Consider the following 15,777-nt stretch of genomic DNA (forward strand, 5'->3'; position numbering starts at 1 on the left):
CACTCTACAAATGCTCAATTGCACCAAAAAAGGCAATATCACTGCACCACACCTAGATAAGAATGATTAAAACAGCAAAAAAAAAATAGCTTACACCTAAGTAACCGAAACAAGTAAATGTTTTCAGTTTTGTTTGCGCTGTTATAATACTAAGTCTTGTGTAGAGTCTGACTCAGCCGCTGATTTTAGTTTGAAGGACCTCAAAAGGCTAACCTACAAAGATCATAAAAACGACAAACCAAATAATAAAGAGAAAGAATATGATAACCTGACGTAACAGAGCAGTGCGCATTACGTTACTTCAGAGTGGTGATACAATTCGGTATTTCATTTCATTACGGTTTAGCCTACCAAAGCAAAATCGACCGTTTGTGACACTTCGCCTTCAGCAGTTCGTCAAGCAGCCATCGAACCAGAAAAATGGGGTCACTGCGCATGCGCAGAAATCAGCTGGTCTCTTGAAGCAATTTTAATTGAACTTTTGTAAAAAGTGAATCTTTTTAGTGTCTGCGATTATCTTGCACAACATTCCCGGGTAAAAATGGTGTGTTATTATATCAGGGTTTTACAACTATTGTTACATCACAAAACACGCAGGAATTTCCAAATTTTAGGCAGATTTGTTTGCATTCTAAACGAAAGCTAATTTTATTCTGGCTTTAATTTTAGTACAACTTTAAATAGATTACAATGAACACTACTGACGAATTTGTGGAGTTGGCTCCTGACAACGAAATGCAAAAACTGATCAGCGAAAACAAACAACTTGAAGAGGAAATTCGAAAGATATCTTTTGAGTCGGTTAAACTGAAAAGCAAAGAATCATTGGAAGAACACCCTCTGTCGTCCGAACAGTCAACAGAGGAACATATAACGTATAATCAATTTCCATCCAAAACGAAAGAATATTCCAATTCTTTCATGGGTATGAAAAGTTCATTGTTAAGGTGTTTTTAAAACCTAACCGGCGTATTTTATAAGCCAGACTAAATCACCTTACCGGAAATAAATAATTCTAATTTTTTAACGCAGAAATGAGCTTCAAACCGTTGCCATTTGAGATTTCCACCGCAAAGGAAAGTGATTTCGATGCTACCAAGTTAAACTGTACGAAATGTCCCAATTCCCCGCCTAAGGTTCCAACTAGAAAAACATTGAATTTCACATCTGACCCGGAGCAAATTGACACTGGATTGAAGCCGCGTGATGATCATCAAAGCGCATTCCAGACCGTTGGACCGAGTCAAGCGAAAAATATGTAGGTCAAAATAAATTTATTGATCAAATTAGTTATCTTTGTCTAAAATTCAGAGGTGCCCCAAGATGTTCAGTATTGGTCACCACATTATAATTTCACCACATATAGCCTATGCTAAAAATGAAAAAATATAGATGTACACGGTGAGCCAAAAATGTTTAATAAATTTAACGAATATTTATAGAATTTAAGCACGGGAGTCGTTATGAAGTCTATTCGAGTGAGTTCTTTACCAGCGAAATATACTCAAATAATGTACAAAAAAAATTGGCGAACCCTGCAGACAACACAACCCATGGCTTTATCGCCAAATACATTTTTTAATCTAAATAGAAATATGATTAGTTGATTGATTCAGCGCAGAAAAGACGAGCGCCGTGGACGAGGTGGCCCGCAGGCTTGTCGGCGAGGTCGCTTTCCAGCTGGATCGGCGAATTCTGCAGCACGTTTTCAAGCACCGGCGGCGTCTCTACGGCTTCAACGTCCGCAACCTCTCGCAGAAGATCGCCGAATACAGCGAGGACTTTGTCACCGGCAAGGTGGATTCAGCAAAGCGCGAAACTCTTCTAAAACGAAAGGATTCAACCTTCAAGCACCTGCAACAGCGTGCCGGCTACAACCCGCGTTACCACCCAGCCTTTGCCGAGATGCTAGTCAACAGGTTCGGCGTACTGAGGCTGGCGCCCAGTAAGAAGAGCGACGACTTCAACGGGCTACGGCAAGCCGACCACATCAAGTCGATTATGCTCAACGTGCTGCCGCCTGAGCTTACCTACGACGCGCTGATCTTGCTTGACGCGCTCGTAGCCTTTGCCGACTTCGACGGCAAGCCGCTGTTGATTTGGTGATGAATACAGACGATGTTTTTTTTCTTCTTGCCAACTTATAGGCGTGTGAGTGTGAGTTTGTCTATACGAAAGCCAATTTTGCGCTCGGAAAGTGTAGATAAGTGGTGTGTAACGTGAGGCCTGCAGGCTGAATTTTTGTTGCTCCCGATAGACTTTTAAAGTTTTAGGATACTCTTAGTTAGGGATGGTTTAAACTGGGCGCGTTCAGAGTCTGGCCTAAAACGCTAGCGTCAGTCAATTGACACATTACGCGTTAGCTTAACGCCAAATTTTCTCGCCTTACCGAAAGTGTAAAAGTTAAAATATTTTCAAACTTTCTTTGCGCTTTAGGTTCCAACGTTTTTGGTTAACGCACAACGAGTTTAGTGCGAAACCAACTTTGGTTAGTTTTATGACACATTTACAAAAAACATGTTAACCTAACAATCCTTAAAGTTTATTTATCGGCATAACTACAGGAAACAAGAGCATTCGTTCTGCCTGATGGTTCGTCGCTCACGTTGAAAATGTTTTAGGTCTAAGCCTTGTTGTCTTTATATTTGTTGCTCTTTATTGGACACTCTTTATATCTATCTGACTTTGAGACGACATTTACCCTAGTTTTGTTTAATCCTGTACGTCGTCATGCAAAGAACAATCAACGCACCTATGCACTTCGTACTCGGTCATTTTGCGTTTGTTTAAACTTTAAGAAGCTAAAAGTTATGCAGCCTTGGCAACTTTATACCGCAAATATATTAAAAACGATTTTTTTTACCACATATCTACGGTATGATAAATAAAGTATATATATAAGAATATGAGTTGATTTAAAATTGGAATTTATTTAACGTACTTAGGTAGGTCGATTTATTAAACCAGGGTTCACGAGATTCGCTTATCGGCTCGTCACTAATGAACACCTGGAAATGAACTATTGTTTTTTCAGTAAGGGTGACTTAATCTGGATTCTGGATAGTGGTTATATACAGCATCAGAAGTTTTTGTTTAAGTAAATTGGTTTGAACTGTGGACGGGAACGAAAAGTGTGAATGTTATTATTAGGCATCTTATACAATCAAAGAGTTGGTTTAGTAAATTGAACATTTTAAAATTGAAAAGTATTGTTTACATAACCTTTGTCATCCACAAGTAGTAGGCCTAGGAAAAAACTTTCGATCGTGTCAAACATTAAGTTAAAGATTTAAAAAATTAATAAGATCACAGAAGGTGCTACTAAACGCCTTGTGTGAAATGATCACCATTAAAAGGGTATTAGTAAAAACATTTGAGCAGACTCCATAAAATTAAAGGTCACGCTTCACATACAGTAACAATGGAAAATATTTTTCAGGAGTTACTGTAGAGTATAATGCCCAATCAGTTTTGTCAGAAACATTTTTATGCTATTCCATAATAATAGATTGATTTCGAATGTATTTTAAACTCTGATTTTTGCCGATTTGAAATGAAACACATATTATCCGCTTTCAAGAGAGGCGTAAACCGAGACAGAGGGCGGTCACGTGACTAATTTTCGTCATAACGTCAGCTGACCACTGAACCTTGGTGATGTTTTTTGCTGAATCTTCGTTGCGAATACATAACAATAAACTGGGGACTAAACTAATTTACATTTATGTTTTGTTGATTTCTGTCAGTGGCGAAAAAACAACGACTCTACTGTTTTAAAACTGATACTTTTCGACTGCGTGTTTTGCGTTGTTGAATTTCAAAAGTAACATCTAAAAATGGACGTTGTGAAAAATGCCTGCGGTTAAATAGATTGTTTATGCTACAGTATATTACATAAAGCAGAAAAAGTTTAGTAAATACTTCCAATACATAGCTGAATCTATCTAATGAGTTGGTGTTTAATCGTAAGGGGTAACCTATTCTTTAAATTTGTAAAAATGTACAATTTGAAAAAGAAAAACACTTTTGTTAAAAATGATTTTATTTTGCCTCATACATAATTTTTTAGAAAGATACTACTTTTTTTGTAATGTTGAGGTTATAACAGTATGAGAGCACTGAAATGGCCCAAACTGCAACAGACAACTTCTTATCACAAGTACAAATAACAGGTAAATGGAAAATGTCACTGTAAATACATTTAACAAACAAAGTTTTGCGAAACTTGTATTACGTAATGAAACATACATATATTTATTTATTTTCAACATAGAACGCAAAACAAAAACTGAAAATTAGGGTTCAAAGTTTCTACGGGCAGTGAAAGTGAAATACCATTAGGTACATAGAGTCAGCCGCCTACAAATCGAAAGATTCATGTATAACATTTTTGTAATATATAGTGTAGTACGACTTTACTTTGATCGTTTAGAACTATATTTAAAATTGATTTAGGCAAATCAGCTTGTCATTGTATTTTACTTGTTCACTAAACAAATACTTTTATTTTTAGTTTTCAGGGGCTGTTTTAAGCAGTTGCCCAGCAGTTGGATTTTTGGCATTAAAACGCCTGACTCTTACGTAGCAGTCAGCATTGATGGCCAACCACCACGCAAAACTGGCATCGCCAACAAATCTGTTAATCCTATTTATGAAGAAACTTTCACATTGTAAGTGTTGTTTAGGCATTATTTATATATAATTTAAATTAAGTAATGAAAGATGAAAGATACACACACATATGTTTTCAATCACTGAGATCTAGCTCTTCTTAATTGCTTTTTTATTTAAAATGCTAGTAATGTCATTTTTGTGTAATGTTTTGTCATTGTAACTTGTTCGAAAGATGTTTATATGATTTTATAGGGTTATAACAACCTAGTTACAACTTTTTTAAACGAATGTAAACAAGATTTTTTTTTCATATATTTATAATGTTGAAGTTAATTGCAAATGTATATACTCTGAAAAATGTATTTAGTGTTATTTGCATACTAGTTATAAGAGAAAAAGTTTAGGGTTATTTTTTTTTAGCAAGAAGTGGTAAATATTTTGTGAGCTGATAGGAATACTTATAAATTATGTATAAGATATTCTTTGTAGCAATTTAATTATACCTTTTTCTGCTATTGCTTTGTAGGTTAGCCACAGTGACCAGCATTGTCGATTTCAAAGTTTATAATTTCTCGACGCTGAAGTCGGACACTCTTCTTGGTTCAGCTACTTGTGCAATTGCAGATTTGTTAGCCAAACACAATAATACTTGTAAGTATTCTTTGTTTGTTTGTTGTAACCAAGCGTTAATTAGGTAAAATATATGTTAGGTATACATAAGCTTTGCAGTTTTACAGTGTGTACATTACCATAAAATGGCAGGATTTAGCTGTTGGTAATTACTAGGGCCATTTTTATTTTAACCTAAAAAAAAGTTTTTAACTTTATTTTTATCAAATTTTAACTTTATTGTAACCTAACAAAATTGCTTGTATGTAGAGGCCACATTTCTTCCTTGAATTGATGCCAGTTACCCAAACATAATATTTTGTCGATTTCAGACCCAAACGTAATATTTTGTCGAAAAGTCAAGGCGTTTTATGAATTATAAAAAGCGCGTCGGTTTTTTGGCGATAGATTTAGCTTGCTTAGGCATTTTTGTATTACAGAATGTCAGTAGCCTATTCCTAAAATCTAAACTGTTCATCTTCGAAAAGACCACGTTTATGAAGATGGAGTGTTTTATAAGAATTATTTAAATACATAACAATAAATAAAAAAATGCACAATTTTCGAAAAGTTACTGCTGATCCAAGATGGCATTCTGACATATGTCCTGCTTTTATGGGTGTTAATATGGTTTAATTGTGTTGCAGTTCCTGATTTACAATGCTTCCACGACGATTTTTACAAAAAATACTCTCAAGAAACACAAAAACTTTGTCAAAAGCCATAATTTGGCATATTTTGACTTCATTAAAAAATTTTAACTTTATTTTAAATTTTAACTTTATTTTGACCTATAAACTTCTTAGAAACAGTCCCCTAGATGCTGAAAACAACTTTATTCTTTGATTCGTGGACAGACAAGGTCCTTTTTTTTTAACTTTATTAACTTTTGCGGGGCCTAGTAATTACTGTATTTGCGGGCCCTAGTAATTATTGTATGATTTATTGCCATTACTTACACAAAACTTTTTGTAAACATGTTTTTGGCAAAAAGTACTTTAAAGGTAGTTGCACAGTTCTAATCCTAATTACATTGCCATTGAAAAGATGTTGGATTTAGTTTTTTACCTTTTGACATAGTTGTCAAATTCCCAAACATAGCGGTAATTTGTGGACATGAAAATTGTTTTTTTCACATCAAGTGTTGAGATTTTCCACATCAAGTGTTGCTTCTTGCTTGTATAACAATATAATAAAACTTTTTTATTCCTGTTTTCGTTTGTTGATCTAAATGTCGTTACATCATATTGGTTTATACTTAAGATATGTTTCAAAAGATATCAACTGGTGATAAACACGTAACAGTGACACATTCGGTTTGCCTTTAACATGTTTTTGGCTAAGGCTTATGGGTATCTAGGCCCAAATATATCCCACGGGTAAAATAAAACTGTAATTAAATGTGGAGGTGGCCTTCTGTAGTGATTGCATGTTAATTAGGTAATTGAATATTCTTCTAAGGTATTAAGCGGAATCTAACATAATGCAAAAACTCTTTAAAACTGTGTGGAGTTTTGACAAACTTTGATTCATTCAAAAGGTGGACATGAATGTTCGGTGTATAATTTGGTACATTTTCTATTTTACTGCACTCTTTTTTGAAACCACTTTTGTTTTTAGTGCACAAAGTCGATTTGAAGCTTCCACTTCACAGTGAGGCCAAGGGACAAGCTGTTATCGGTGACATTGACGTTCAGTTCAATGGTTTCGCCTCAACGCAAGGGCAGGCTGTGTCTAATGGCTTACCTGGCAAGTCATTTTCCATTTTGTTATTTTGTTAATTATTTATTTTTGACTCTTTCACAACCAGCTTTATCTTGCAAAAATGACGGCAACACATAAAAACGTAACAAATACTGTAATTTATTACTGCTTCAGACTTTTAACAAACACAAAAAGATTAACTTAGAACATAACAGCTGTTTTTTGGTAATTGTTATATATTTATTTCATACAGAATTTTATTGTTTTATGTTTTTAGAAAAAAACATGTATTTAACGGAGTTTTATTATGCTACCTAGTATAAAAAATCCACCTATCATACCTTTTGTTTTGAGTTTTTTGCCATAAGATGCTGTTTACAGTTAGTAAACAAAATCATCTCATTCAATTTACTCGTTTTTTTTACTTCTTTCTTTTTTTTCTATCACATCGCATGGAAATCATATCATGAGCTAATTTTACCCCAGAAACCCCATCAACAAACGGAGAAAGACCCCCGCCACCAATTCCCCCAAGGGCAGCCCCACCAGTGCCCCCCAGAAATGGTACAGTTTTATTTTGCTACCACATGATATTAATTGCATGCTTGAAAGGGAAGCAGCCAGACTGGAAAAAGTGTTTTGCTTTCTTTTTTTTTGCCTTACTTTTTCTGTGTTTATATATTTATTTTTGGATTTTATGTATAGTTAGTGTTTAAATTGTTTTTTAAGCTAGATAAGTTTATTTTGGTTTCATATTTATCTTTCTTTGTTCAGTTTAGCATTGGCATGCTGACCCAACAATGTGTATAATATAAAAAAATTTACTTCATGTCAATGAATCCCGTATTTTACTTTAACTTATTTCTGGTGATTTACCTAATCACTCTTGTTAGGTCCAAGTCCACCTGAAATAGCTGGAACATCTGGAGTTGCAGACAGGCCTTCAAGACCACCAAGACCTTCGAGAAATGGGTAGGGGATTGTGGATCATTTCTGCATTTGTCTATACTAAAATTACCTGTCACCATACTAAAGTGACAACATTTTATGTTATTGTTTGTACAGTCGGTCGAAGTGATGACTCATATTTAGATCTTCCAGGCATGTGTTAGATATCTCAGATGGTTTGTTTGATACCCACTAATATTATTTTCCCAACATAATTAAAATACATGCAACGTTTTACATAGCAATTTTATTGCAATATAGGCTGCCCAAGCCATGCAGGATTAATTTTGTCACTTGTCTCTTCAAAGCATTGTCATTATTTCTTCTGGTCTGCAGCATATTATCTAGAACAGTGGTTCTCAACCGCCGGCCCGCGGACCAAACTTCGCCAGTTGCGTAATTTGCAGCATTGTGACGTAACATAGTGTTAATGGCTGGTTTAAGTCAACTTTAGGACCAGTTGTATGGAAAAAAAACTTCAATAGAAACACGTATAGCACATATGTTATAAAAAGACAGCAGCAAATTGCTCATTAAAGTAAAGTTTTCATTCTTTGCTTTTAAGTTGCATATTTTTGTCGTAATTAAATTTTGGGTTGATCTTGATTTTTAAAGGTCCACCGGTTCGCAAATTTTGTTTTAAAATTTAACCTGCCCGTAAGCTAAAAAGGTTGAGAACCACTGATCTAGAACATGGTAAATAATAGTTTGTTGAAGGAAAGCTTGTTTGATGCAACAATAAACTAAATTTTATTGAAATTTTAAACGGAAAGATAATAATTTTTCTTACTGTGTGTTTTGGTGAATAGTTTGTTATGTTTTTTTTTATTTAAGTATTCAACTAATTAAGTCAAAGCTCAAGGCAAAGTTTTGTAGCTGGCCAGCAATCTTTATTATCCACAGTTTTGTGATCGCCTGTCTTACAGCTATCCACCCCATATAAAACTTTGGTGACCCCTTTGGAAAAAGTCCGACTCTTTTATCATCTGTGCTTTTGTAATTGCAGGATTGCCCTATGTTGTTTTTTCAAGTCTTTAAATTTATTTTATGTGTTTAGAAAGTGTCATCAAAATGTCCATAGGAAATATTTTTAGTTGTGTTGACCATGACATTTATACTGTTTTGTTTCGAAATTATATGTTGAAAAACTGTAGAGCGATCCAAATTTAAAACTTTGCAAAAATCGAAAAATTTTCTCCATAAAGTCTTTCAATGTCTGTTAATTTGTTTCACGAAATTGTGTGGCAACCCTGAATTGACACAAGTGAAAGGAAAATAGGGGTAAAACTAATCACAAGATATTTTAATGACTTAGTGCTGACACGTCAAGTTCCAACCCCCAACAACCTCCAGCCCTCCCCCCACCCAATTCTACAAGGGCTGCAAGCTCTCCAGGTACTTTCGCGTAATATAAACAATCCAGCTGTTTCTAAAACTGGATACTGCTTTGTAGGTGAATATGCCCAGCAAATGATCTGTTTAAGGTACATAATAATATATTTAACTGTTTTTTAAAAGCATCATATATATTTTATTCATAATATAATTTTTAATAGATCCATGTTGGCAAAATCCTTTATGTTGAATTTAGTTAATGGTAACCACCTTGTTGTTTGAATGCGAATTGACCTTAAATGGATTAAAATGTCATTGTACTAAAGTACAAGTGATGACTTTGACTATTCTCGGTTTGACTTTTGTTGCTGTTTGCTGAAAGCCTTATAAAACAAACTAAATTCAGTTTTGCCAATATCAATATTTTGGCATAGGTCAGGTGCTTTGTGAAAGACGAAAACAGTTAAACACACCACTAAATTTCCATCTTGTTTATTGTATTGTACCTGTTCACACAGTGTTCACCTTTTGCAATTTAAGTTAACTTTTTCCGCAGCTGTTATATCGATACCAACAACGCCGATTGTTAACGGGACGACATCCTCCAATAACCAGGAGAGCAATTCATCAAGCAGCAACTCGGCACCCCTTCCCACAACAAACGCACCCCCCCAAACCACTCCTCTCCCCTCAGGGTATGAATATAATTTCTATGTTGCATTCTACGTCAATGAGCGTTTTCTTAAACATGGTGTTAATTTTTTTCTTTTTACCTTGTAGCAGGACTTCGTAAATTTATTTAGTTTTGTTCACCCCTAGCATCTATCTGAGATTTAATTTACCCTTGTCTCTATCTCATCTATATAGAACAGGACTAAATAATTTGGGTTGTTTTACAAGCTATCATCCATTTCTGATGGTTCACCCTTATTCACCCCTTTTGGTTGGTTGACCACTGCAAAAATTTTATTCACCCTGGGGTGAACTATTCACCTGATTAACAAACACTGCCTTGTAGTATCTTGGTATTAGCTTTACAGTTTTGTGTTAAATTTGATCTATTTGTGCCGTTCCTGTTTCGCCTGTGCCACTCTTTTGTCTGCGTTGATCTTTTGTCTCAGTCCAAGTTTGTTTTGTCAAGGTGGGAAGAGAGGATAGACAGAATGGGCCGGGTTTATTTCGTCGATCACAACACCAAAACAACAACATGGGAAAGGCCAGAGCCTTTGCCATCCGGGTAAGATTAAATGCAAACAAACTCCACATTATGCAAATTTTTGCCTTTCTAATATTGGAACAGTTGCTAAATTGTATTAAGTAGAAAAAAGTAATCAACAGAAAAAAAATGACAATATTATTAAACAGTACAGATTAACTATTGTATGTCAAGTTGAAATTGTAAGCTAGTTTAGGCTAGACATGAGGCACCCTGAGTTTATTTTTTATTTTTTATTTATTTTAGTGCTTCATGGCCCAATATATCATAATAGCCAGAATTAACTAAATAACCTAATCAAAAAAATGATTATACAGTTTTACGGAATTATTGCAATCACACTAATAATTAATAAAAAAAATAGCTTAAACTACACTAATGGAATATACACCAATAAAATTACTTGGTGATTAAAACAAAGCAATGTTGCGGCACCACTGCAATCCAACTAGTTACGCAACTTCCTAAAAGAGTGAGTGTGTGTGTCGTGCCGTAACCTGCTGCCACCGATTGACAATCCAACCAAGTTTAACTGTATTACAATGGCGGAGGCGATCAATTCACTAGCTAATGTACAACAGATGGGAGAGGCGATTGGACGGAAGAGGTCGCATCTACTACGTCGATCACAACACCAGGACAACGACATGGCAGAGGCCTACACAGCAGCGGGTACAGAACTACGCCGACTGGAGAAATCAACGCGACAACATACAGAATCAGCGACAGGTGAACATCTTGTTTCTTTAAAAAAAATCGAAAAAAAAATTGTATTTGTTGTGTAAAGATTTTTACTGTGTAACACTATAAATAAGGCTAATCAATGGTTCTAAGTAAAATATTTTCTTCTATTGTTACCAACCATGTACTCTACTGTGTAATTTAATGACTAATTGATATTCTTGTTTATGCTATCATACTTAAACATAACTTTTTGTGATGAAATATGTAATAAAATATATTCAATTTTAGGTGAAAAAAATTATTAAATTCTTTGTTATGGTCAACATTAGTAAAATTGTCGCCCTTAATTATATTTTTCATTCAACATCATTGTTAACTTTGACTGAGCCATACTGATATGTTAAATATATTCGGATTATAAAGTAAATTAAAAGTGGTTGAGAGGGCAATTTCTTGGCGAGCAAAGTGATTGCTAGATATAATCATCTGGAATATAAATATGGTTAATGTTTAACAAAATAGCATTTTCTTATTTACACAATGTCTTAAACTCACTGTGCATTATACCACAATGCAACGTTTCATGAGTTACTGAAAAATATTTTAATACTGGAAACATACTTATAAACCAAGTGGTACATAGACCAATATAAATGTAATTCATGGGGCGAAAAATGGCAAGTCAGAAAAAATAATTTTACTCTTGTAAGGGAAGATTGTAGATATTTTTGATTAAATTAATTGAATAATTTCTTAGTAATCACTAATCAGCCTAGTTGTGGTGAAGTATAAATTAACTAATTTTCATTGGCCTTAAAACACAATATACCAGTAGTTTTTCCATGTACCGAAGGCATTAACAAAAAAATCACATTTTAAGACCAAATAATTATAATTAATCAGTGAATTTACATTAATTATTCTGTAGGTGTAGATTAATTGTTTTCACTTGTATTGCCGCTGTGTCAGTGTTACCATGCATACTCAGTGACTAGGCAATTTGTCTGGTACAAATAAGGGAAAAAATCTACCTTTTTAATACAAACTGTTTTGAATAAATTTAATTTATATCCTATTTATAGGATTTTTTTTTTTAAAGTAGATTTCGAACTTCTTTCAGCACATTTGTTCATTATAACATGTACTTTAGAAACACAGTGAGCCCATAAAATGTTTAGTTCTAGCTAGTTATAGTATATTTTGCTCTAAATCCTATTGAAACAATATGCTCTGTTTTTATTTATTTTGTTTTTTTACTCAAGGTAAGTCTGGCACTTTTAAACATTTATTTCAAACAGTTTTGTGTAATGCTATTTAAATGCAAAGTTTACTTCCCTGTCCAGTAATACTGTAATGGAGTATTTCTATCGCGACCTGGTAGTAAGCCATCACTCATTATCGTGAGGTGATACGTCAAACACATGAAAAGCCAACTCACAGTGCAAATCATTGACAAAGTGTTATTGCCAGACAGCCCATTACTGCTTCATGCATCCCACATGTTGAAACAGCACGACAAATATATAATTGCGTTTGCAGCTGATTGCGTAATTAGTCTTGTTGACATTGCACGTTTTATTTTATTTTGATTATGAAACATTTTTTTATCCGAATACGTAACATTGAAATGCTTTCGTAATTTAGAATTGTTTCTTATTATTTTTAAATAATTTTTTAACCTTTTTTTATTGATATATAAAAGATGTACAGATATGCAGATGCGCAGTTTACTGTACAATATATAAACAGTTATCACAAACCTTACTAGTAAAAATGTATATAGTCATTTTCCACGCTTTTTGACTATGAAGCTTATAAAAAATGAAACGAATAGTGGTTTGCTGTTAGTTCCAGTCAAAAAAACTAGGGATTCATTTTAACAGGTTTTTACCATTTTAGCTGTACATCAGAATTTAAAACCGTTTTTTGATCAATTTTACAGGCCTTCAACCAGCGTTTTATGCTTGGTCAAAACAACAATACAGAAACTGCCTCGTCTAGTAGTGCATCTGGTCCTGCCCCACCAAGTCCTGCAACCCCTGTTGTCGCTAATCCCAAAGTGGCAACCGATGGTCTTGGTGACTTACCCAATGGATGGGGTGAGTAATGCTAAAGATGTTTCCTTAAATACAAATGCATACAGTTTGGGCAATCTTAAAACTATGAATGGCTATTGTTGTCTTTAATAACTGTGTGTGTTTATAAACTCCAAATTCTATTAGTTGTAACACTATTGTACAAATTTAGCATTTTGTCAGTGTATTACCCCAGTTTATTGCCCAACCTAGACTAAGTATTGGCAAAGCACAAAGATAGAAAGTTGATATGTAAACTAAAAGTGTACTCTTTTTGTGTATTGGTATTAACTAATGATATTTGATTATTTGATATGTAAATTTATTTGTTATCGGTCTTGTAAACTTTGACACAATAAAATTCTCATAGAAATCCTAGATGTATTCAGTTTAGAACCTTGCTTTATTTTTAGGAGCCATGGTTTAAAATTTACACTTTCCTTTCCAGAACAAAGAACAGAGGCAAATGGTCGTCCATATTTTGTCAACCACAATACAAGGACAACACAATGGGAGGATCCTAGAACGCAGGGGTGAGTCAATTTGATACATTTCAATGTCGGTTTTCATATTGTTGGAGGAAAATGAAGTATAAAGTCATTTGATAATGATCATTTGGCATGAAAAAATAAAAAAATTAGGCTTGATACTGACAATCAGATTTAAAAAAAAAAATATTAATGAACTTCCCAACTATACTGTTTTGTTGTAGGAAAGTAATTTTTTCTTTGGTGTACGGAAATCATGCATGTGGTGACCAAATGTAAGGTGTAGAGAATGGCAAAGCTAGCTTAATGTTTATTGCTGGTGTTGGCTTATTAGGGTCATTGTTTCCTGCCCAATAAACCTGAGCAAAAATCAAATTTGAGTAGATTTATTGTGTTTTGAAGGGCTAAGTGTACTGCAGTATTACTACTGTAGGTAGATGTACTACTGATTTTGTATCTTTAAATTTTGACACTACTGTTCCCCCCCAAAAAATTAAACGATTGGTCAAATTGTTTTGAAGCACTGTAGTTATTAAATATTACAAATGGGTTTGGTTACTGTATCTCTTAAACACATAGTCAGCTTCTTCGCAAATTTTTTTGACAACTTTTTTCATGTGCACTGTTGTGTGGCTTGGTGGTTGCTTTATGCAATATGCATAACATATGCAAAGTGTTTTGATGCATTGGGACGCTCTTTATTTTTGCATTATTGAAGTGTACATACTAAATAATGAACATGTTAGGCTAAATCTAAATCTGCTGTTGTACAGGAGGTAAATGCTCAAAAAAAGTAATATTTTCCGAGACAATTTATGCTTTTATGTTGTTCTTTTTTATCAGAATGGTAAACGAAGCCGCCATGCCAGCTGGCTGGGAGATGCGCTATACGGATGAGGGGGTCAGATATTTTGTCGATCACAACAAGAAAAAAACGACCTTCCAAGATCCGCGATCTGGTGGAAAATCATCAGGGTGAGTAGCCCTCAATTTGTTGTTTTTAAAGCCTTATGTTTTACCATAAAATGTTGTGCATGTACAGTTCCTTGCGTAAATTGTTTTAATGCCCCCCATGTCATAAACATTAAACCTGCATAATCGTTGTTTTGAGAGACAGCTTGACTAAGTGGCTAATGTTTTCATTAGGAGAATATGCTTGTATATGTTACTTTGATTGACAAAGGTGTTCGTTTTGGCCTATTGGTTCTTAATAGCAGAACGCTGGGTAAACGTGTTCAAATTGCGGTTTGACTGGGGAACAAACTTAAACGTACTCATACTAGGAAACTGTAAATCGCGATAATGTTGTATTATAAAAGAATCCTTTGGCAGACGTGGCCAACCCACGGCTCGGATCTGCGTCTGATTTTTATAAGGCTTTTTGTTTTATATTTGATTGTATTTTTGGGATGTGCATGTGCAGTATAAATTGTAAGCCGCCAACTCACTCGCTTTAAAGCTAGTGCTATTAAGGCCTTTAGTTAGAACCCACAGCTTTATAATACAATCCATATAATCCCCGCGTGAAATACCCATTCGCGTTTATGTGGCCTACTCATCCTAGTTGGTGACTCGCAGAGTAAGATTTACAATAAATGTACCTTGGCGTAGTTTTGTGTTTGAGTCACGAATAAACTGGGTTACAACTTACGTCTATTTTTGTGTTGCGTAACGCAAGAAAGGAGTGTACTCATTTCTGCTGTAACTTTACGAAAATGTCGTGAAAGTGGACAAAAGCTGTCGTTGTTCCAAACAAACACAAATTGAATGGATGTTATTTAGTGGTTCCCGACGTTATTTTAGTCACCTCTTTCAAAATTTTATTAAGCTATAATTTTTGAACCTCGAATACAATATTATCGTCGAATTAAAATACTTGAAGTTACTTTCGAGAACCGTTATATAAAAAACTATACCCACTTCCAGCACACTTACGCCCTTGCACGTTTTTTGGAATCACTCTGTAAAACAGCCAAGTGTATTTAAATATCAAAGCCAATACAGAGGTAAGTATCATTTTGAATGTTTCGAATAACTCTTTATTCATTTTCATGTGTTGAAAAAAAATTATACCTACTTCTGTATGGGCTTTGATATTCGTATT

The 15,777-nt window shown here is 34.4% G+C and overlaps 2 protein-coding genes across 3 annotated transcripts in view; both read left to right on the top strand.

Moving 5' to 3' along the window:
* Positions 1-690: 690 nt before the first annotated feature.
* Positions 691-2,106, top strand: LOC146161500 (speriolin-like). Its single transcript, XM_083385174.1, has 2 exons — positions 691-875; positions 1,617-2,106. The coding sequence occupies exons 1-2, from the start codon at positions 691-693 to the stop codon at positions 2,104-2,106; spliced, it is 675 nt and encodes a 224-aa protein (XP_083241300.1).
* Positions 2,107-4,036: 1,930 nt separating this feature from the next.
* LOC146161501 (NEDD4-like E3 ubiquitin-protein ligase WWP1) overlaps positions 4,037-15,777 on the top strand; it is a 29,224-nt gene continuing 17,483 nt past the window's right edge. The window contains exons 1-13 of one of the 2 annotated variants that reach the window (XM_083385671.1): positions 4,037-4,172; positions 4,514-4,670; positions 5,141-5,265; positions 6,844-6,972; positions 7,414-7,491; positions 7,821-7,899; positions 9,191-9,270; positions 9,767-9,905; positions 10,352-10,447; positions 11,008-11,155; positions 13,053-13,209; positions 13,634-13,718; positions 14,517-14,648. In XM_083385671.1, coding sequence (XP_083241797.1) covers positions 4,124-4,172; positions 4,514-4,670; positions 5,141-5,265; positions 6,844-6,972; positions 7,414-7,491; positions 7,821-7,899; positions 9,191-9,270; positions 9,767-9,905; positions 10,352-10,447; positions 11,008-11,155; positions 13,053-13,209; positions 13,634-13,718; positions 14,517-14,648 — 1,454 coding nt within the window. In that variant the 5' untranslated portion in view covers positions 4,037-4,123. The remainder of the gene's footprint in view (positions 4,173-4,513; positions 4,671-5,140; positions 5,266-6,843; positions 6,973-7,413; positions 7,492-7,820; positions 7,900-9,190; positions 9,271-9,766; positions 9,906-10,351; positions 10,448-11,007; positions 11,156-13,052; positions 13,210-13,633; positions 13,719-14,516; positions 14,649-15,777) is intronic. The other variant, XM_083385672.1, reaches the window with a different exon arrangement.

The sequence above is a fragment of the Ascidiella aspersa genome, chromosome 3, assembly GCF_963924565.1.
Source record: "Ascidiella aspersa chromosome 3, kaAscAspe10.2, whole genome shotgun sequence".
Classification (NCBI taxonomy): Eukaryota; Metazoa; Chordata; class Ascidiacea; order Phlebobranchia; family Ascidiidae; genus Ascidiella; species Ascidiella aspersa.